Raw genomic sequence first — 22141 nt, 5'->3', positions numbered from 1 at the left:
TACACATGTTTATTCTCTTCTCTAACAGTTACTCTCAAGTAGCTTTGACTCTGTCTTAGGATATTTTCACCCAGCAACATGAAAGGCAGACCAGCAGCTATGTCTTTACCATTTAACCAAATAATAGCCTTCACATACATTCATCCACCTCTCCTCCCCTCTAATACTGACACAAGAGTAATGATTAGCTGGTTTTAACATTTTAATTCACCACCTCTTCCCCTAAAAGTGTTGTTGCACAGGCTAATTTTTTTGACCTAGCACTGCATACTGTAAAAGAAAAATCTAACAACAACAGCCATTTGGATACTTGTATTACTTTAACTTTGTACTTTAAATTTTTCATCACAATTTCTTAAAGTGGGTCTCCTTTCTTTTTTCCTAATCTGTTTTCCTGTTCTGTGTTTGTGTTTATGTTTTCAATTTGGTCTGTGAATATTTTCTTCAGGTTTTGAATTTTTTTCAGTTTCTGTTTCCTTAGAAACACTGTCTCTAGTATTATCTTTTTACCTTTCTTTTCTTCTCTGTTTTTTCCCACGCCTGAGATTGTCCTCAAACGTGTCCTCTCACATCAGTGTTTCACCTCTCTGTAGCATTAAGTATGCTTTGACTTCAAGTTTCTGTATGCTTTTTTAGCGCTTCTAACAACTTAATTCTTTTCATACATTTTAGTTTCCGTGTTCTCCATTCATTTTTCATGCCTCTTTACTTTCTCTTCATCCTGGTATTCCGTAGAGTTACCTTAAAATATCTTTTTATTTATGGGATACATTATTTTCACAGGTTTACTTATTTGAATTTTCAAGTTGATATTTTCTTTTCCCTGATCTGAAGAATTTAGTAATAGGCTTAGTTTTGCCTTTTTCTCATCTATTTATCTTCAATGAGGCACAAACCATTTTTGTATCCAGTGTTAATCAGGAATTTTTCACTTTTTGAAACCACAAAGCCCGTTGCTGGACCTCCGTCAGGAGGACATGTCTGTGTGCCTAGTTCCCAGCCTGGTTGCTGCTTTCTGGCAGCCTCTCATCTAAAGCAGTTCTCTGTACTAATGTGCGATGTCCAGATCTCACCATGCAGCTCTGTAAGTTAAAGAAAGAAAAGCTATTCCTTGCTCTCAAAGCACTTACTGGGACTGTCCCTGTCCATATTGCTGCACGTTGGAGTCTGGAGCTGTAAGTATGCAACGTGCCACTGTCAGCCACCTTCCTGAATTCTTTTTCTCATGTAGCAGTTGCTTTCTGAATGAACACAGGAGGCGGAGAGTGAGAGAGCCTGGTGTGAAGGCACTCCAGGAGAGACAGTAGAGTTTGCCTTCTTCCTCATTGATAAACTTGGTGTCTCACGCTGTTGGTGAGAGAGGCACAAGGCACCTCCCTGTCTTTGGAGTGAAGATAGTGAAGCTTGGATAGATTTTTCTTAATTCAGCTTCATGACTCACATTCTAGTAACAGTTGTTTTTAGTTTCAGTATCAGTTTGGTTGTGAGTTTTTCTTTTCTAATATGATTTCACTGGATATGTATTGGAAAGTAGGAAGAGGCTGAATCAGAAACTGCTGGCCAGGTACCTGGTCAGTGGACTGTCAGCGCTTCCCAACACCATTCCTTCTTGAGAGTCATAAGTATTAGCTCCCAGGAAAAACAGTTCTGCATTTATCTGGAGGGAAAAAATGGAGTCTAAAAAATATGTTATTTTGCCTAATTAAGTCATAGAAAATCTATGAAAGTAATTTAGAAAAAGTTATTAATGCATTAGATAATAAAGTTACCTTTATGGAACTGTCCATTAATATGTCAAGAAGGTAAAACATTGTTATGTACTTAACAATAAACAGGTATTTATTTTAAAAGGAACTGTAATTATAGGCCGTCACCTACATCCAGCACCATCCCCATGAATAACCAGTTTATGAGTCACTTAGAGAGTGACTTGGTGGACTGTGTCACTCTATGCTGCATATACTGCAATTAGTGTTGCCATTCAAATTAGGTTATGACAGCATTCAATCAGCCGATTTCAACTAGTTTTGCATAGTCTATTCCCTGAGTGTTCTTCTATGTAAATGTAAAGATAGGTACCATTTATAAACCTTTGAGCAGAAATTGTAAAGAAATATAGCCTAGCTTAATTTTAATGGCACCAAATACAGGCAAGAGCAGCCCTGATTTCTTCTTTTCTAGAACTTAAGCTATCATGGGTAAGACAGACTGCAATCACATGATCACAGATATAATTGTAAGAATTCTGATTTCAATGCTGAAACCACTGCATAAAGTTGTATGCAAATATCAGTTATTATTTTGCCCTTGTAAGAACGAGCTTCCCAGGTGGCTTAGTTGTAAAGAATTGGCCTGCTAATGCAGGAGACTTGGGAGACACGGGTTGGGAGACATAGGTCGGGAGTATCCCCTGGAGTAGAAAATGGCAACCCACTCCTGTATTCTTGCCTAAGAATCCCATGGACAGAGGAGCCTGGGCGGGGGCAGCGGGAGGAGGGTCACAAAGTTCATGGGATCACAGAAAGTCGGACTGAGCACACATACCACCACCACCAAAATAAGAACAGAGGATGTAAAATCTCCAGTACTAGAGAGCTCTTAAAATATTTCCTGCAAAGATAACATATTTCCTTTTTAGAGAAAAAATGATTTACGTGCCTGTACAAGATAAGTAAAGAATGCAGAAGTTCAGTCTTATAATGTTTATGCATAAAAATGTTTCTGTTTCCTGTGCAGTTATATTTGGATATATTAATTCAGTGATATGAGTACGTGTTCTGTATTCATCTTTTTGAAAGAAATAAACAGAAAATAAACACAGCAGGTATACCCGCAGAATGTTACATGAGAGCTGCTGTTCTTTGTAAGAGTGCATGTGTTTATTTGTACTGTAATCCTGGGGTGGATATCGATGGCATTCATGTTCAAGAGGACAGAAAAGATGAAAGACATTGGCCTTATAGACATTGACCTGCAGTCCTTAACTTTTTCTTTTTCTTTATATCCTCTCTTCCCAAGTCGTCTCTCCAAACCTATATTCTCTGAAGTTCTAAAAGTTCCAAAAGGTATTTCAGGTTCTGTGTCTATTAAGCAGTTATGTAGACCCTGCTCCCTGCAGCCAGCTGTTGTCTGCAAACCCTTATACTTGTACTTTGGAAAGGCTATTAAACGTGGAAGGAGAACTGCTTTAGAACAAGAAAATTCAATTTGGTATGCACTGTGCTTCTTGTTTCAAGTCACTGTACCTCTTTGAAAAGCAGTTTCGTCTTCCTCATGAAACGGAGGTATCCCAGCCCCCCACCGTTGCCCACTTTGCCTGGGAGGCAAGGGTCCAAGTTTGGAAATATGACACATAGGCCATATGACACATAGGCCAAAGCCGCAGGTCATGCGAAGTTCCTGAGTTTTTCTCATGCATCTGGAAACTTCTTTCAGGAGGTGGTATTTATTACTCTCCTCGAAGTAAGTGTTTCAAAGGTAGATTCTGTGTAGCTCTCATGTATCCTCAGTGACTAGCACAGCGTCTGGCACATAGTCTCATTCAGTAAATGCAGGTTGAATAATGCCTGAGAAATTTCTAAGCTCAGTGACTAAAAGCAAATGATTGAACACCATGTTGTATGTAGTATGAGAATACTCAGACCCCGGAAGTGACTCATGGTTTCCAGGTGGAATCTTATCTTCTTTCCTGAGAGGTGACAGTGATCACACGTGCCTCAGCGTTTCCATGATGATCAGATGAAAAGTGTGTCCAAAGCTGGTTCCGATGAGGTACAGAGGAAGGGAGGAACGGAGTAGGTGCGGTCAGACCTGGGATAATTTCCTCTCCACCACCCGCTTCTGCTGGGAACTTGAAGAGCCCATGTAACTTCTCTGAGCCTCTTTGCCTGTCTGAACAATGAGGTTAATAGTGCCTGTCCTACCTCCCTCACAGATCCATTCGCAGTGAGGAAGGAGGACATAACAAAAGGGAAAGGATGCTACAAATGTAAGAAATTTGGAGCTAGCAGAAAGGACTATGGACTGGAATTTATAAAACCTGGCTTTGATACTTATTAGCTCTGCAGCTTAAGCTACTGAAACACAGTTTCTTCCTATATAAAATGAAAAAGTTCAGTTAGTTTATTTTTAATGCTTTTCCTTTTAATAGTGGTGGATTTCTAGACATTGTGTTAAGGTGCATGGGGGATTAAAATAATTACATAATAATTACATATCTATCATTTTAGGCTGTATTAGTATTAGGGAAGCCTTGCACTAAAACTTTTGTCCATCTTCTGAATAACGTCTGAATTTACAGACCTCGTTCTGCTTTCCTATAGCTGAAGGACTGGGCTGTACCGAGTAACAAACACTCTAAGCTTTTATCAGTGTTCTCACCTTGCTGCTTTATGAGTTCAGTTCTCTTCTGTCATCTGTTTCGGTGAGATGGGAGGGGTAGGATAACTGAAAATCAGCCTGGCTGTTTCACAGTTTCCCCTTGGTTTGTCCCACATGTCACTTGATTAATCCAGCGTATGCATTCCTAGGAATGAAAATGCTGGCGTGGGATGAGTTTCTCCACTCTGCAACCATGACAGTCACCTCCAGGGTCTTCATTTCGTAAAACGTCACACCTGTAGTACTTGCAGAGGCTGTGGTGTTCTTCCCATCCTGCCCTCTCATTTTGCATATTGGAAACTGGGGCCCAGAGCTGTAGCTTGCTACAGAACATGGTAATTTGAACAAAGAAAATCCAAAGTCCTAACACATTGTATTGCAATATAATTGGTTACCCTACAGGGAGTTAACCGCTGAGAAAATAAAATACGGCACTTGCTGATAGTTGCAGCATTCATCATAAAATCTGCTCTTGATTTCTTGCTACTCTTCAACTAGAACTAGAGAAGTTGGTTTTATTTCAGGTGCAACATTTTACAGCATTTAGGACTTTTATCTAAGAAGCAGAGTTGGAGTAATCGTATTTTAGTCCTTTAAATCATCCTTTCTTAGTCTTGGCTGACTAAGAGTACTTGCCCCTCGAGACTGTGGAGTGCAGAAGCCCCTGGGAACGGAGAGGGTGAAAGGAGCCACAGCTGCATAGGCAAGACTGCAAGAGCAACCGCGCCCGAAAGCAGGAGAGTAAAATGAGTGAGCAGGGCAGAATCAGATGTAAAAGTTTCAGGGTCACCCCACAGGAGCAGGAGCAGAGATGCAGCTTTGTAGCCCACAGAGACTTACACCTCGAACGAGACCTGAGAGCATCACGGAAGGGGAATTTGATAAGGAACTTGGGACTCTCCGTTTCTGGGCTCTTATTCATCAGCATCTAACCCTGGATTCTAACTTCTTTCCCTCTTCATCCTTCCCATACGTCCCTAGTGGTCAGGCAAAAACCAAGGAAATTAAGATTACAAACCAGAGAGAGGGCTGAGGTTTGTGAGGTGGTGTGATCTCCAAAGGTTCACATTTCTGTCTTTTCATTAGCTATCTTTCTGATAAGAAAACCTTAGACTTATTTGATTACAGTTATATGGGAAGATTACAGGTCCCTCTGTATAAGCCTAAATTCAAAATGCTCTGAAAAGATTATTTTAAAATAATTTTGTAGCAGACGGTAGTAAATCTGACCAAAATTGATAGGCTACTATTTACAGTCTTTATGTACCTCACTTAGTCACAATATTCACATGTTTGGTGGCAAAGATATTCATGTATTTATTTGATTATAGAGCACCTCCACAGACCCTGCTGTGGGCAGTCAGCAATTTATGGAAAATGCATCTTACTAAGTTTCTGAAATTGGAAGAACTCTGAATTCCAAAAACATCTGCCTCCAAGCATTTTAGAAAAGTGATTTCCAACCTAGAAATTGTTTTCCATAATTTTTTTTTTTTATTCCTTAAAGAGTGATTGTTTCCTTCATTTTTCTTCCTTTACAAAGAAAGCAAAGTGGGGGGAAGGGAGAAGCAAAACAAATCTAAATGGTGGCTCTAGAGAGAATCAACCGCAGCTGAAGCTTTGGAGGGTCCAGGCCCTCAGTATGAGTAAATGACTTAAAGGACGGACATCTAGATCTGTACTTTTACCTGCAATGTAAAAAGGAAATTACACATCTTGTCGCCGACCTGCATCGTCCTCTTCAGCTTTGCAGCCGCAGCCCGAGCTGTAAAAGAGCTGCTAAGCTAAAATGCGTGCCACTCGCGGAACCAGAGCGCCGCCTTCCTTCCAGATTTGGAATCGAAGCTTCCCACTGCCCGTCTGCCTGCTGAAGCTGTTCAGTCCTCAAGACCGCAAGGAAACAATTCCTTGACACTCAAATCACAAAGGAAGAGCTGCAAGGAGGGCAGGAAAATGTGTTTCCTTCTCTTTGGTCCCTGAGCAATTAAATTCATAACCTAATCTGATGTTAGGGAGCGTGGACCATAAACCCTGTGTTTAATTAGTTCGCACCTAGAGAGTCATTTTACACACTAGACATTTTAATTTACAACCTGCTGCACCGTAGCATTTTCCTAGCCCTTCAGCTATATAATAAGGTATTCTGCCAGCTGCTAAGGCTTTAAAAATGTAGAAAAATATAGATACGCTTAGTTCAGATTTTTTTCCTTTCTTTTCCATTTTCAGTTGCAAATCAAACATGCAGTTACAGAAGCAGAGATTCAAAAATTGAAGACCAAGGTAAGCAGCAATACATGGTGTTTGAACTGTACTTTCTAAACTCCAGATGCTGTGAATAAATTCAACCCAAGCACTAAATGCTTTGTTTGTGTACATTTAGAAGAACACAAATGAGAGATTCGTTCCCACTGTTAGTGGGAAAACCTAACAGCGCACACCCTCAGGGGGTCAGCACCCCTCAGTGAAAGTAGCACAGGATTTTAAAATTACACATTTGCATATTTGCACCTATGTGGCCAATTCCCTCTGAACTTTCTCAAGAAGTAAATGTTTATAATAGTTCAAGCATTCAAACTACATTTTGACCACTAATCCTTAAGCACAAGCTGTTATACTGTATCTCTTTCTCTTTTATTTTATTTTAAATAAATATAATCATTTTATTTATTTTTAGCTTACCAGAAATAATGTGTTTTTATTAACATAGCACATTAATTAGGTTTCATAAAGAAAAATTCAAATTTCTAGTAATGAAATACTGTGAAATTTAATTAATATATGAATAATTTATTTTAGGTTCCAGATGCTACCAGAAATCTTTAGACAAGTTTAGTTCATGTCATTTAAATTTGTGGGAAAAAACAGGTCTTGATAAAAGGAGTATATATTTTTAGTTTATATATGAAATAATGCGAAGTTCAAAAGGGCATTTTTAATTGGTAAATTATAAGGTAAGTTTCAGTTTCTTGAACTGTGTCTAGTTTTATCAAATATGTAGTCTCAAAGATTTTAAAATATCTTTTGAATTACTTTAAAAACACAGTTAATGTGTTTTTTTTATGGTCTTCTAATAATTGAGACGTAATTCCTCCCACACCACTAATAGTCCGTTTCCCTGTTCACAGTATATACACTTGTTTTGTTTTTTCCATGTGTTTTAAATGGAGATAAATTAGCAAGGCTATTTTAGGTAAATGGTATTTTCAGCTAATAACTCTGTAGTTCTTTAGTCAAAACATGTCTATACATCATTCATGGTTTCAGCCAAGCTCTGTGAATAATAATTTTTAAATTAGTAGAGATTGGTAAATAAGCAACTTGAACACAAAACACTGCTTAATAAAAGGTGCAGGTAAAAACCCAGTCCTGTTTTAAATTTCTATTGTTTCTTGGCATAGAATGGAAGAATAGAAGATTTTTAATTGTTGGGTTACAGTTGGGGGAAAAAGATTGCCCTCTGATTGCAAGTGCTTTAACAAGGCTTATGTGTTAGGTATTTAATTTAGAAAAATCTATAAATGAGTATTTTTTTTTTCAAAATTATATTGGCTGTGCCAACATTCTATTACCTATGCTAATATCCACAGATTAACTTGCTTTACTGTTATTCTTTATATCCATGTTGATAATAGAATTCCTAATTTTGAAATGGTTCTGACTACTTTACTTTGCAATCTGTTTTGCCAATGTACTTAGTTTAAAATACATATAAAAACATATGTATATTTCCATTTGCCGAATGCTGTGCGATTTTGGAATGTTTCAGATTTTGAAAATTGATATTAATAGCTTGTAATGACTCTGCACCCTTTTAAACTATACCAGAGGCACGTGAAATGGATGCAGCACTAGTGTAAAGGTTAGATGGCTAGTGTCAATAAATGACCTTTGATCCCTTACCTAAGAGATCAGTCTTGAATTTCCGTAGAAATGAGGGATTTGGACCAGGGTCTTATCTGTTCCTAAACTTTCTGGAAAGCAGAAACCAGAGGAAGCTGCCTTTCTTTTCCATCAGAGAGACTTAAATTAGTTCAGGAATAATTTATATTTTTACTTACACTGTCATTTATACTTTTATGCAAATTGGCATTTATCCGGCTTTAGAAACTCAGAACAATGTCAGCAAAATAATGAGCTACAGGCTGTTTTCATGAGTCAGTTGAAATAAAGTATGTGATAATATCGTCAAAAGGGATTAAGACAAAGTAAAAATAACTTTTATCAGACTATTATCCCCAAGGAGCTTTTCCAAGCATGCTGATGTGATATATCACAGTTCTCTTTTACATATAACAATTTAGTCTTAGAAGACTTCAGTTACTTGTCCGAGGTTTAAAGGCCAGTGTTGGCAGAGCTGGAATTCAAATCTAAACTATATGACTCCAGGGTCTGCCTCTTAATCATTGGCCATACTGTGCTCTGCCCCTCTCCTTCCCAGCTTGCCGTCTCCCCACTCCTTTTTTAGTTAACATTTTACATATAATTGTATGTTTTAAAAACAACTCTAAAAGCATGTTGAAGTTCATTGGATAGAATCAGTCAAATTCTAAAACATTTTTTACTGCTTGGAGAATTTCATACGCTGCATGGTATGCTCTGGAAAGATCCTGGGAGTTGGAAACAGATCCATGTTTTATCATTTATCAGATGTGTGACATTGGACAACCATTTCACTTTTCAAGGCTTCTGTTTTATAATCTCTATAATAATGAAAATCATACTTGCTCTTCTCATTTCAATGTATTTCATGATTGAGTATATGTAATAATGGAATTTATTCTAAAATATGCTGTAAAAGTATGAGAGATGTTTGCTATAAAAGTACCCAGAAATATCCTTGGTTTGACATTTGCTCTGTCCAGCTGCAAGCTGCAGAAAATGAGAAAGTGAGGTGGGAACTAGAAAAAACTCAACTTCAACAGAATATAGAAGAGAATAAAGAAAGAATGATGAAGTTGGAGAGCTACTGGATTGAGGCCCAAACATTATGCCACACAGTGAACGAGCACCTCAAAGAGACTCAAAGCCAGTATCAGGCCTTGGAAAAGAAGTACAACAAGGCAAAGAAACTGATCAAGGATTTTCAACAAAAGTAAGCAGCTTCTAATGATGTAACGATTTTTGTGTGCATCTAAAGAAGTCTTATATCCAGTAGTTTTGTAGTATCTAGTGGAAAAGAAAAGATGACCTCAGAGTCATCCCTTTAAGGAGCATACTTAAAATAATAAATAGACAGTACGTTTTAGAAATCTCTTACATCAGTGTTTCATGTGTTGATTGTATTTTGTTTCTTCTATAATTTTTTGGCAACTTCCTGTTTTGTTCTTGTTTTTGCTGTTGGTTAATCATTTATTGTAACTGTTAAAGCATTTGAACCTCTGTCCTTTTGAAACGTATGTAATTTAGAAGCAGGAAGCCAAGTTGAAGTCATGCAAAATGACTGTTGGATATGGTGCGTTCAGAGCAGCAACTGGGGCCTTCTGTTTCTGTTCTTAGAATCAGTTAACTAAAGAATTTTCCCACTACAGATAGTGGAAATATTGACTGACAAGACCCCTTGCCCTGTTACTTTCCTTTCCTTGTGAGAGACTCACAAGGTCCTTGGTTCACTACAGTGAGAGACCATCACCACACTTGGCTTTTAAATTTCAACACCTATTTTCAAGCTAATGCTGCTTTGCTTCCATCTGTTGGATCTTGGTGTAATTTCAGGGAGACTAGGAAGATTCTTACCATATTTTTTCATCAGTTACTTAGAAAGTAACTCTAGTATCCCTTCTGGCCTTGCCTGTCAAGCCTTAAAAGCCAAGCATATATGTAAGATTCATGGTATCTGTTATTTCCTATCATGGAAACAATGGTTTTAATGTTTAAAAGGTATTGCTATAAAAGTATCTTAAAAAGGAAGCAGTTTTTCTTACAACTGTGAATTCAATACATCTCTATTTTAATTCTTATTAAAAGTATTCCTAACTCTTATTTCATGTAATAATTTTATAATAAATTCTACCACATTTGATATTTCTCCTTGTCCTCATGATATCCTTAGATGTGTAGTGACAGCTTCCCCTCTGTGTTTCTGGCCCATTCAGCCTATTGTCATTTCTAAGAAGCAGTCTTATAATAATTATCTTTTAAAAACTCTTACCATCCATTCCATCAGTTTACTAGGTAAACGACTTTATAAATGTGGAATTATTTCTACTGAACATGTAATTATCTCCACTAAATAACCAAGGTGGGTCATTAGTTCAGTAGCTTCTATCCAAGTATGAACAGGTGCTCCAGAATCAGGAGCTACAAATGAAAAGCTCAGTAAGCAGAATCAAAGCATTTTTATTTACCTTGTATATCTTTAAAACATTTTATTTGCTTTCATTACTAGATACCTTTTCTCTGTGAGTGAGTTTTATTTATTTAAATAGCTGTCTAGTTACTTATTTCACTGTGTGGCTCTTTGCTTCAGATAAGAATTTTTGTATTTCCTCATTTATTGAGTATTTGATGCACTGAGATCTATTATTTTCTCCTTAAGAGAACTTGATTTCATCAAAAGACAGGAAGCAGAAAGAAAGAAAATAGAAGATTTGGAGAAAGCTCATCTCGTGGAAGTTCAAGGCTTGCAAGTGCGGGTGAGTCCTGTGCACAGAGCCACTGGATGACAGAATAGCCAGACAGAGCTTAACTCGAAAAGACACACGCACCCCTGTGTCCATGTCAGGACGACTCACTGCAGACACTAAGACGCAGAGACAGCCTAGCGTCTGTCACAGATGAATGGGTAAAGAAGATACGGTGCATTTATGCAGTGGAATAGTACTTAACCGTTAAAAAGAATGAAATGATGCCATTCTTTTGGCATGGATGGACCTACAGATTCTCACACTAAGCAAAATAAGTCAGAAAGACAAAGACGAAACCATATGATATCACTCACGTGGAATCTAAAATACTACCAAAATGAACATGTCTATGAAATAAAAAAAGACTTACAGACATAGAGAACAGGCTTGTGGTTGCTAAGGGGAGGTGATGAAAAGACTGGGAATTTGGGATTAGCAGATGCAGACTATTATGCATAGGTTGGATAGGGAGCTATACTCAATATTCTGTGATAAATCATAGACTATGATAAAAAGATAAATCATAGAATTTATCTTTGTGACCCCATACACTGGAGTCCACCAGATTCTTCTCTCCATGGGATTTTCCAGGCAAGAATACCGGATTGGGTTGCCATTTCCTTCTCAATGGGATTTTCCTGACCCAGGGATCAAACCTGAGTCTCTTGCATTGCAGGTGGATTCTTTGCCAACTGAGCTACCAGGGAAGCCCATGATAAATCATAGTGGAAAAGACTATATATATACACACACATGTGTGCATGTATATATACATATATATATAAAACTGAGTCACTTTGCTCTACAGCAGAATTTAACACAATATTGTAAATCAACTACCTTTTAATAAAATTAAAGAAAAAGAATAATAGGGTAGTTTTGCCTAGTGCTTGGAGAAGAGTGCTGGTTTATGGTTTCATGAGTATATTGGTTTTTTTTTTTCTTCTCTCTTAGATTAGAGATTTGGAAACTGAGGTGTTCAGGCTACTGAAGCAAAATGGGACTCAAGTTAACAACAACAACAATATCTTTGAGAGAAGGACATCTCTTGGTGAGGTCTCTAAAGGAGATACCTTGGAGAACTTGGATATCAAGCAGACATCTTGTCAAGATGGCCTAAGTCAAGGTTTGTTCAACCTAACCATAAAAATGGTTTTTAATGACTGTAAAATGTGGCCTTACATTCTTCTTTGTTTTACTCAGAGATTTAAAAGGTGCAAAAGCTTTCCTGCTTTGGGAAAGAAGAAAGGGCTTATCAAAATAGTAACCTATCATTTTGCTCTTGTTTTATCAAAAATAAATCTTTGAAGTAAAAAAAACAGCAAAATTTCAAGTTTGACAAGCCAGATACTAATTTTAAACCACATAAACTTGATACGCTTAATGAACTGCCGTAAACTGATAGTTTATCCCATCTAGGGTGAGTTACTCCTTAAGGATTATGATTTTTTAGTCCCTAGAATGAAGATCTTTTTCATAACATCAGAAGGCTGACTGCCCACTTCCATCATTTAGAATTCATTGAGTTAAGAAGTTCTGTATAGTTTTCTGCTTTTACCTTGATGACTTGTATATATGTCTCATTCTTTCCTGTCAAAGACCAAATCAGACCAAAACACTAGAAACATTTCCTATTAATAAAGGAAATGGTCTTTGTTCATATACCAACCATAAATGAATCACTTATTTTCTTCCCCCAGCGCACCTGTACATGGATTGCGTGTATAAGAATGTGAATACTTTAATATGTGTAGTATATTTATAAATTTAAAAATGTGTTAAGAATTTATTAACATGAATACATAGGAAGACATAAAACTTTCAATTTCATCTCTTAAAATTTCTACCTAGTGGACGTTAGAAAGAGTGAAAATAAAAGAATGTCATGCCGTAGCATTGTCAGGAAGGGACTGACAACTCACAAGCAGTGGTTTGACATGCAGTAAAACTGAGGTCACTGATGAGCTGTGTGATTCTCTGATGCCCTTTCACACATATTACAATGTCTCCAGGGAGATTTTCTGGATAAGCAAGTGTTAATATCATATCATTAACTTTCAGAACTAAACTCTTAGCTGTTAAAAATGAAAGTATTGGAAATTTTCATTTAAAATCGAAGTAATATTTAGAGATTTGAGTGTCTTCACTAAGTTTACATCCATTTGCTGTGTTTTCCCTTACTATGACATAGTCTGTAAATAATGCCTCCCAGTGGTGAAAGAAAAGTGTTTCACACCAACATTACCACTAACTGAAGAAGTGTGTGACTTCGGGAAGGCCATTCAACTTCTCTAGGCTGGTTTTTTTTACTATGCATAATATAAAAATAGCAACACTTCTTTCTTCTCCCCCCTAAACAGTGTTTGAGACGAAAAAAATAAATTTTATTAGAGCATTATAGAGTTACAATTTTTTATCTGGAACTCTGTAAGCTGATTTTCTTAAAAAATGGAAATCAAATCAGTGTGTTTTTTCCCACTTTTTTGAATATTTTAATTCTTCAGATTCACTGTAGTTTTTATAATAAATATATATTCCTGCTGTGCCATACACAAAATATTATCAGTAACCAGTGACTTTGCAACGTCTGCTTCATTTCTTTTAGTTCAGAAATCAGTATCTTGTCAAACATATAATTAACAGTATTTATTAAATTATATGACTACAGAAGATCAACATACTTTATTGTTAATATGTTGATTTGGATCAGAACCTTACATTTCTTTAGAATCTTACGTTTCTTCTTTTTCTTCTATCCTACACCCTCCATTTTGCCACATAATTATCAGTTTCCCTAGCAACACTGTCGGTTCCGGTGAAATGCAGAGACTACTAATTCTCCCTGAAACCAGTTCGTGCTTGTGCGGTAGAGGTGGAATCAGTCACCTCAGACGTTAGCAGCATACATATCAAACGGTTCTCTTCCAGTTTTGCTGCCGAGGGCAGTCAGCGATAAATCTCCTTGAATTTCAATTGCTTGATCACATAAACTAAAATGGCTTGGTCAGTAGCTAGATAGGAATGCTCTGGAAAGCACTTTTCTAAATTGATCCTTTGCTTCTGTTGCTAGGGAACGCTGAAGTCGTCCAGGTTTAGAAAAGGAAGTAAAGCAGCGGACCAAACACAGGTCATTTGGCATTTAATTACCACCCCACCCCCAAGCACACACCTTTTTGCCCCAGGACAGATACAGCAGTGGAGGTCGGTTCTGCTAGTTTTCACCCTTGAGGTGCAGGGCTTTGTCTCCTCACCTCCTGTAGACTGTCCAGCTCTGATTTGTTTTCTAAGCACTGGAGTCTTATTGATAGAATGAGTGGTTTAGCATCTTTTTGGGTCTGAGTCAGCTCAGTGAAGCAAAAGGATTATCAATTACAGGTCAGAGAAAAACCATGTTGGAATGAAATAGTGAAAGAAAGAGAAAGAGAGGGTGAAAGAGGCAGAAAAGCAAGAGGAGGAAAGAAAGAGCATGTAAGCAGTCACTTGTTCTCAAGAACTCATCCTCTTTTAGGAACAAGCTTCCCAACTGTGGATGGATTAATTGTGTGACTCTTTCATCAAATTATTGTACATATTTAGAGTGATAAAACCATTTTTAAAATCATGCTGAAATTTACCACAGTTAAATTTCTATTCAAACATCATACATATGGCTTTTTCTATAAACTAAGCCTACTGAAATATCTCATTAAAATGTGGACATATTGGGAATTTCCTGGCAGTCCAGTGGTTAGGACTCTTCACACTCACCGACGAGGGTCCCAGATTCAATCCCTGGTCTGGGAACTAAGCTTCGCACAAGCTGCACCATGTAGCAAAAAAAAAAGAGTTGGCAGATTATGTATACAAACATATTATTTAATACAGTTTGATACTTTTTTCTTGAAGTACATGAAGCAAGTATAACAGTTCTTTGTTTTGTTTTTTTCACCAAGAGACACAACAGACTCAAGCACTTCTAGTTTACACCAGCATGCCTGGCAGGTACTAGTTTACATGTGTCTCAGGCTGTGAAAAATGAGTTTTGTCCTGCTGCCAGGTTTCACGTTTGTAATTTCTTAGTGTCTGAGTAATGCTGGTCTATATACGAGTTCTCCAGTTTGTATCCAGAGGCCCTGAAGTGACGAGAAATGTCTGTGGCCACCCAGATATTCAAGTCAGGATTAGGAAAAGCGCAGAGAACAGGCTTGTTAGAGAGATCCTGGTAGAAGGAAGAGTTGTAGTTGTAGTTTGATTAAATTCCCTAAAAAAACTCACTTAAATAACATGCTCTTATTGAGCCTCCAGGTATTCCAGATGGGGCAGGAGAAGGTTTTGGTTGGTTTAGTTGCTAAGTCGTGTCCGACTCTTATAACCCCATGACTCCTCTGTCCATGAACTTCTTCAAGCAAGAATGCAGGAGTGGGTTGCCATTTCTTTCTCCTCAGGGATCAAACCCAGGTCTCTTGCATTGCAGGCAGATTCTTTAATTACTGAGCCACCAGGGAAGGGTTGATATGAAATGAATAGATAATATGAACATTTTAAGAGATGGAGAGGGAGGTTTAAGATGGGAAAAAAGTGAATAAAATTAGAATAATTTTTCCTGATTCAGAAACCTTATGTTAAAGGTGGGACCTTACGTTCAAGGTGTGTCGTAGGGTATTTTTGGAGTAAAAGTAGGCTTTGGATGCATGAAGAACAGTTTATACTTAATTATGTAAGCATTGTGACCCATTAACAGTTTTATTTTTTCTTAGAAATTAAAAACTCTATTAATGGAAAAAGATAACATTTGCAAAGTCAACAATAATGATAACAAGCAATACTTTCTAACACAATATTGTAAATCAACTATACTTCACTTAAAAAAATATTTATGGGAAACAACGCAATAGTTCTACAGGGCAGTTCTACAGGGCAGGCAGTGTTTTAAGTAAGTCAGAATAATTCACTTAATTCTCATAACAACCCTAAGAATAGTACTGCTGTCATCCCATTTTACAGATCAGAAACCGTAGGTGAAGAAATTAAGCCGTCTGCCCTGGCTCACTGTGGTGGTTCAGACGGTAAAGAATCTGCCTACAATGAGAGAGACCTTAGTTCAATCCCTGGGTAGGGAAGATCCCTGGAGGAGGGCATGGCCACCTACTCCAGTATGCTTGCCTGGAGAATCCCCATGGACAGAGGAGCCTGGTGGGCTGCAGTCCATGGGGGTCACAAAGAGTCGAACATGACTGAGTGATGAAGGATACAGCATACATGCTCAGTGAGCAGGAGAGCTGTTCTCATCCAGCTCTACAGCCCATGTTCTTAACTATGCAGCTGAACTGTACTGCTTTTTTGGAATCCGCTGCTTCTCTTAGACAACTGATGGGAACTCTGCCTTCAGAAAAGGCTGAAATCATAAGAAGTCAGAAAATCCAAAGCAATACCGTTAATAGCATTGAGGCATAACAGGAACTGGGTCACTAGTAGGTTTGTAAGTGTGATTCAAGGATCCCTTTGAATTTTGGGCATTACTACCAAATACTTGTTTTATTTCATACCCATCTACTCAGCCAGTAGACCACTGGTTAAATAACACTGAATGTTATCTTCTCCAAAGTATGAACATGGAATATTATATATAAAGCATTTTATCCTTAGTTCCTTTAGTTACTTTCTATTTCTTAACTCTAAGGAAAACTGTGCAAGAAGAAAATGACTTAAATTGCAAGATAGCAGATTATAGGAAAGTCTTGTGCTTCGTCGTTCAGTCACGTCCGACTCTTTGTAACCCCATCTACTGTAGTCCGCCAGGTTTCTCTGTCCGTGGGGATTTTCCAGGCAAGAATACTGGACTGGGAGTTGCCATGCCCTCCTCCAGGGTATCTTCCCAACCCAGGGATCAAAGCCAGGTCTCCCGCCTAGCAGGCGGATTCTTTACCATCTAAGTCACCAGAGAAGGCACTTTCGTAATAGACTGTGGCTGGAATTAATTAGTCAATTCTGACATCTTTAAAAATACAAATATTTCTTAGCTACCTTTTAGGTTATTTAAGAATAACTTAGAGAAAATAATACCTTCCTGCTGTTTCTGCTTTCCCTTAGTCTTTTTCCACAAAATGGTTTGGCTGTTGGCATTAAGGCCCAAGATTTCTTAAAAGTAGATCTCTGAGATAGTAGTCTACATTTGAATCCTGAACTCAGTAAGTTGAAGACCTGGGACTTATGGACATGTCAGTAGAACTTTGAGCCTGCTTAGGTATTCACACAAGCCAGTTCTTTGATCATTGGCCCTATCCTTGCTTGTTGTGACCCAGTTGTTAGCTTATTGGTTTGCACTGAATCTGATTTTTCTGAATTGAATCATTTTTTGATAATTCACTCATATTTAAATAAAGTCTTTATCAAGAAGAGCAAAGGAAAGTAAACAACTGTTAGTAGATTGACCTCTGATCATTAGGAAATGTCCCTCTTTATTTCTAGTAATTGACCTTATTATTGATTTTGTTTGATATTTGAAGGGCTATGTTATCTTTTAGTGTCTGTGAGATGTCTTTTTCCATTCTTTTATTACAAATTGTCTGTCTTTTGTAAGCAATGGATGGTTGCCTATTTTTATTAGTCTCGATCTTATGTTTAAATTTTTTTCTCAACTTTAGAAAGTTGCTATTTATTGATTGATAATAATAAGTTTAAATTTAACATCTTACTGTTTGTAAATCTTTGTTCTTTTTATCTACTTTCTTGCCTTCTTTTGGATTAATCAAATGGGAATTTCTTTTCTTATTTATTTTTTCCTATATTAACTTTATTCTTTTTTTGTGTGAATACCTGTAATAAAATTTAGAATATTTGCTGGAGAAGATGGATTGACTATTCATTAAGACGTTCCCATTCAACTGTTGTGGGGGTTTTGTTTGTAAATAAGTTTATTTTCATGATTCAAAACAATTTTTTGAATAATGACAAAGAATTTCTAAACATGAAAGAATCAGTGGCTATATCTTATAACCAATATTTGAAATCGAATGGACAAGTTTTATTACCAGGATTCATTTTATTAACAATAATCCATGTGTTGTTTCCATGTAAAGTCATGACTTGTTTTGTTTGAGAACAAGTCCCTACCACAGTTAAGCATAAAAAATATCTTCCATAATTGGAGTGTGACCTGCATTACTGAGTAAAGATTTCATAAATATTCTCAAAGAGTTGGAGATTTGTTTTTCTTTAAAAAGCATTCTTTCTATACAAGTGTCATTCTTAGTGAGCTTTTTATAGAGGGTTAAAGTTTATAATCCCTGGTAAATGCCGTGATATATCTTTTTGTATAGCTAATATAGTATATATCTATGTAGTTGATAGTTAGGTTGGATACAGGGTTAATACAGGTTTCAGCAGTTTTAAACTAACACAGTTGTGTTCCGGAATAGAGTTCTTCCTGTATTTTCAGATGAGCAGAGTGAACACCCATTAGCTGGTCAGAATTCTCTTTATTTAAAACAAACTACTTGTTCACAAAGATAAATGTTGAATCTAGAAATACATTTTGAAGATCTTCATATACATTATCATGACCACCTGTGTCTATGTAAGAAAGACAAAGTTCGTTTAATATTAGAAAGCTCATATAATTCACACATTAACTAGAAGACAAATGTATATGATCATCTTATTAGATGAAGACAAACACTAAATAAAGTTGAGCACTTATTCATGATAAAAAGTTTCTTAAACTAGAAATACATATGAACTTTCTTGTTATATGAGGGTAACAAGTCTTTGTCAGTTATCATGTTTGGTGGTGAAATGTTAAAATCAAGAAATCCCTTTAAAATGAAGACTACTTTTAACATTTCACCATAACTCTTTATTACACATCTACTCAATGTTGTCCTAGAGGTCCTATCAAGAAGTAGACAAGATAAGAGATAAGAGAGAAAAGATACAAGGAATGAAAAGAAGCAACGTTACCATTATTCACCAGTAATAAAATTAAATACATAAGAAAACCTTAAGAGTCTTCAGATCATCAGAATTACTGAGTTTAACATTCTTTTACAAGCTACCATTTATGATAGCAACAAAAAAATATAAGGTATCCAGTGTGAATTTAACAGAATAAACTCGAGATCCATGAAAAGACATTCAAGAAGACCTGTATGAATCAAAAGAGATAGGAAGGCTCAATATTGAAAAAATGACATTATGCCAAACTAATCTATATATTTCTATGCAGTTTCCATCAGAATTTGAACAGGTGATTTTTCGGAACTTGACAGGTTGTTTCTAAAATGTAGGTGGACAAACAACTTGTTGCCCAGAATAATCAAGATATTCCTGAAGAATACCAAGGTGAGGGAACTTGTTCTTTCAGTTGCTGAGATTCATTGTAAAGCAACAGTATTAAGACAGTGTGGTGTAATCTCAGCAACTGACAAGTAGACCAGTTCAGCAGAACAGAGTCCAGAAACAGGCTGGTCCATTCATGTTAGTTTGAGAGTAATACAAAGCAGACATGACAGTTTAGTGGGGAAAGGATGGACCAACAGATAGCTGGAAAAATTGACCACTCAAGAGAAAACTGAAATTGAATCTGATCTCATACCATTCATGAAATAGATTTCAAATGGATTAAAGTCTCGACAATGAAAGGCAGCATTTAAAACTTTTAGAAGAAAATGTAGGAGAATGCTCATGTGATATCATATTTAATACAAAAATTTCCAAATCATAAGCAAAATTTGATAAATTTGAGCACAATAATATTAAGAAAATCTGATTATGAAAAGACACTAGGAAAACTTAGAAGCCAAAAATTGAGAGAGGCTATTTATAGCCCATGTAACTAAGAAAAAAGATGGTTATTGTTATACCAATAACACAATATACTTAAAACTTACCCAATCATAAAAAAACACAACTAACATAATAGAAAAATGGACAAAACATGTAAGCAATCTGTTCACAAAAGAAGAAACTCAAAGGTTGGTGAACATAAATGGTCAACCTTATTAATAAGAATAAAATGATTGACAAAGATAAAGTTTCACGGTAATATGTGATAGCTAGTATGTAGGGGAAAAAAGGAAAACTCATACAACTATTTTGTTAAAACAATTTGAATTATCTAATAAAATGGAATACATGCAAATTTTATAGCCCAGAACGTTCACTTCTGTGTGTAAATGAGTGTTCTCCAGAAATTCTTGCTGTGTGCCAGGAGACATGTTCAAAAATGCACAGCAACATCATTCATGATAGGTACAGTTAAAAGATAATTATTCCAAACCTTTGAACATAATATTGAGCAGACAAAAAGGAAAATGATTTGAAGAATATTATATACAGTTCATTACCATGTATGTAAAGTTTAAAAAACAAGCAAAATTAATCAATATATTCTTTAGAGATACTTTTGTGGAATAACTAGGAGAAAAAAAACCAAGGATTACCACTAGAAACAGGGCATAGAGAGGGCTTCAGAAGTAGTAATTTTATTTCTTAGACTCAATAGTAGGTACGTAAGTGTCTTGTTCCCTCTCCTATCTCTATATGACTTATATAGATGGTATACTTTTTTGCTTAAATAAAATATTTTTAAATATAAAAAATTAAGTAGCATAATTAAAAGATGAGAATGAGAAAAACCACAAAGGTTTTTTTAGGCTTAAAATAAATACTAGTTTAAGATTTTTAAGGGAAAAGAAAAAGTCAGCATCAGCCATACATTTATATTGATAAGAAAGTTCTTAGACTTTGGACTCCTCCAGAAAATCATTTTTTGCTGAGGCTGTAACCTTGTGTTGTCTTTGTCTTTTCTGCTTTTCCCCGAGTCCTCATTGTTAGCAGCTCTTTACTGATACCTGTGGATTCTAGGCCAGGCCAGACTCCTATCACCACATCTGATTTATTTCCTGATGGAGTCTGAGAATACACTAAACATTCACTTTGAGCACTGGAATCCAGAATATTAAACAAAAGTTAAAGCCATAATTAAAGTCAGAATTCATGAAATGGCAAGATAGTAAAAGGAAAGTGCATGCTTGTTCTCCGTTATCAGGAGTGCCCTGTCCCAGAGCATGAGACGCAGAGCAGTGGAGGATTATTCCATGCTGCCGTGTTGTTTAGTTCTAAACTGAGGCAGGGGAGAATTCTCAGCGAGATTCAAGCTTTCTTTATCATGCATATAGATATCATTTCTTGGTATACTTTCACAATTTTCATTTTTCCTGAACAAATTATTTTCAGTAACTTTTAATCCCCAGTAAGTAATTTTGACCATGAAATACTATTGATTTGCACTAATTAAAGGTTGAACATTCCCAGTAAATCACTGTGGAAAATTTTAATGAACAAGCCAAATGAGTGAGAAATCAATACTTATTGATTGTTTCCTGGCATATAATTAAAGCCAAAATCTGTTCTCTTACCCAGAAAGCAAAGCACTTAAATTGCCTGTCTAGTTTTGTGCGAGTTTTGCATCTGTCTACGTGTAATAGACTTTTGTTGCCAAATCAACGAGGCATTCAAAAGGAGGTATTGAGTTGCAAAATGGCAGCTCTCCTTGGTTCATATTTCTCACTGCATCTTCATAAGTTCACAGAAGTCACCAGACCCTTCAGTCATACTGAGGTATGTATGAGTGCTAGAAGAGAGCTAGAGTTGTTTTGATAGAAAGCAAGTGATTTTTGTCAGAATGAGCTTAAGCTTAGTAATTTTCTGTTAATTTTAAGAAAAGTGAGCTGCTTCCTATTTTATTTTGGCTTTTGAGTAAAATTCAAAAGCCAGTTGAACTATAAGGTAGATTGTGATCTTCTGGAAGTAAAGACAGTTTTGACCCAAATGTGGAATATAACTCCTTTTCAAGGAAATTATACAAGATAGCTGTGTTTTGAAATGTTTCTTTTGTTTTATAATGTGGTTCGCCATGGAGTCATAGTTACATAGTTTGGAAGACGCCATATGGTTATGCTAAGGTAAGATGACTAAAAGAATAGGAAGTTAGGATGGGAGGATATAAAAGTAGAAAGTGCACAAAGTGATTTGTATATGTAATGTGCACAGTGGGTTCCTGTGGATTATTCAGGATTTCATTTAAGGTGAAATTTATTCTATCAGCCAAGAGGTAAACAGGATCAATCATGGGATCATAGCATCTAGAGAATTAAAAC

The 22141-nt window shown here is 36.4% G+C and overlaps 1 protein-coding gene across 1 annotated transcript in view; it reads left to right on the top strand.

Annotated features, from left to right (window-relative positions):
• PPP1R9A (protein phosphatase 1 regulatory subunit 9A) overlaps positions 1-22141 on the top strand; it is a 350686-nt gene that overhangs the window by 275959 nt on the left and 52586 nt on the right. The window contains 4 exon segments of the mRNA XM_070369831.1: positions 6607-6660; positions 9243-9472; positions 10916-11012; positions 11958-12129. Of these exon segments, the coding sequence (XP_070225932.1) occupies positions 6607-6660; positions 9243-9472; positions 10916-11012; positions 11958-12129 (553 nt within the window).

The sequence above is a fragment of the Bos mutus genome, chromosome 4 (genome assembly GCF_027580195.1).
Source record: "Bos mutus isolate GX-2022 chromosome 4, NWIPB_WYAK_1.1, whole genome shotgun sequence".
NCBI lineage: Eukaryota > Metazoa > Chordata > Mammalia > Artiodactyla > Bovidae > Bos > Bos mutus.
This window is presented reverse-complemented; position numbering and strand designations above follow the sequence as displayed.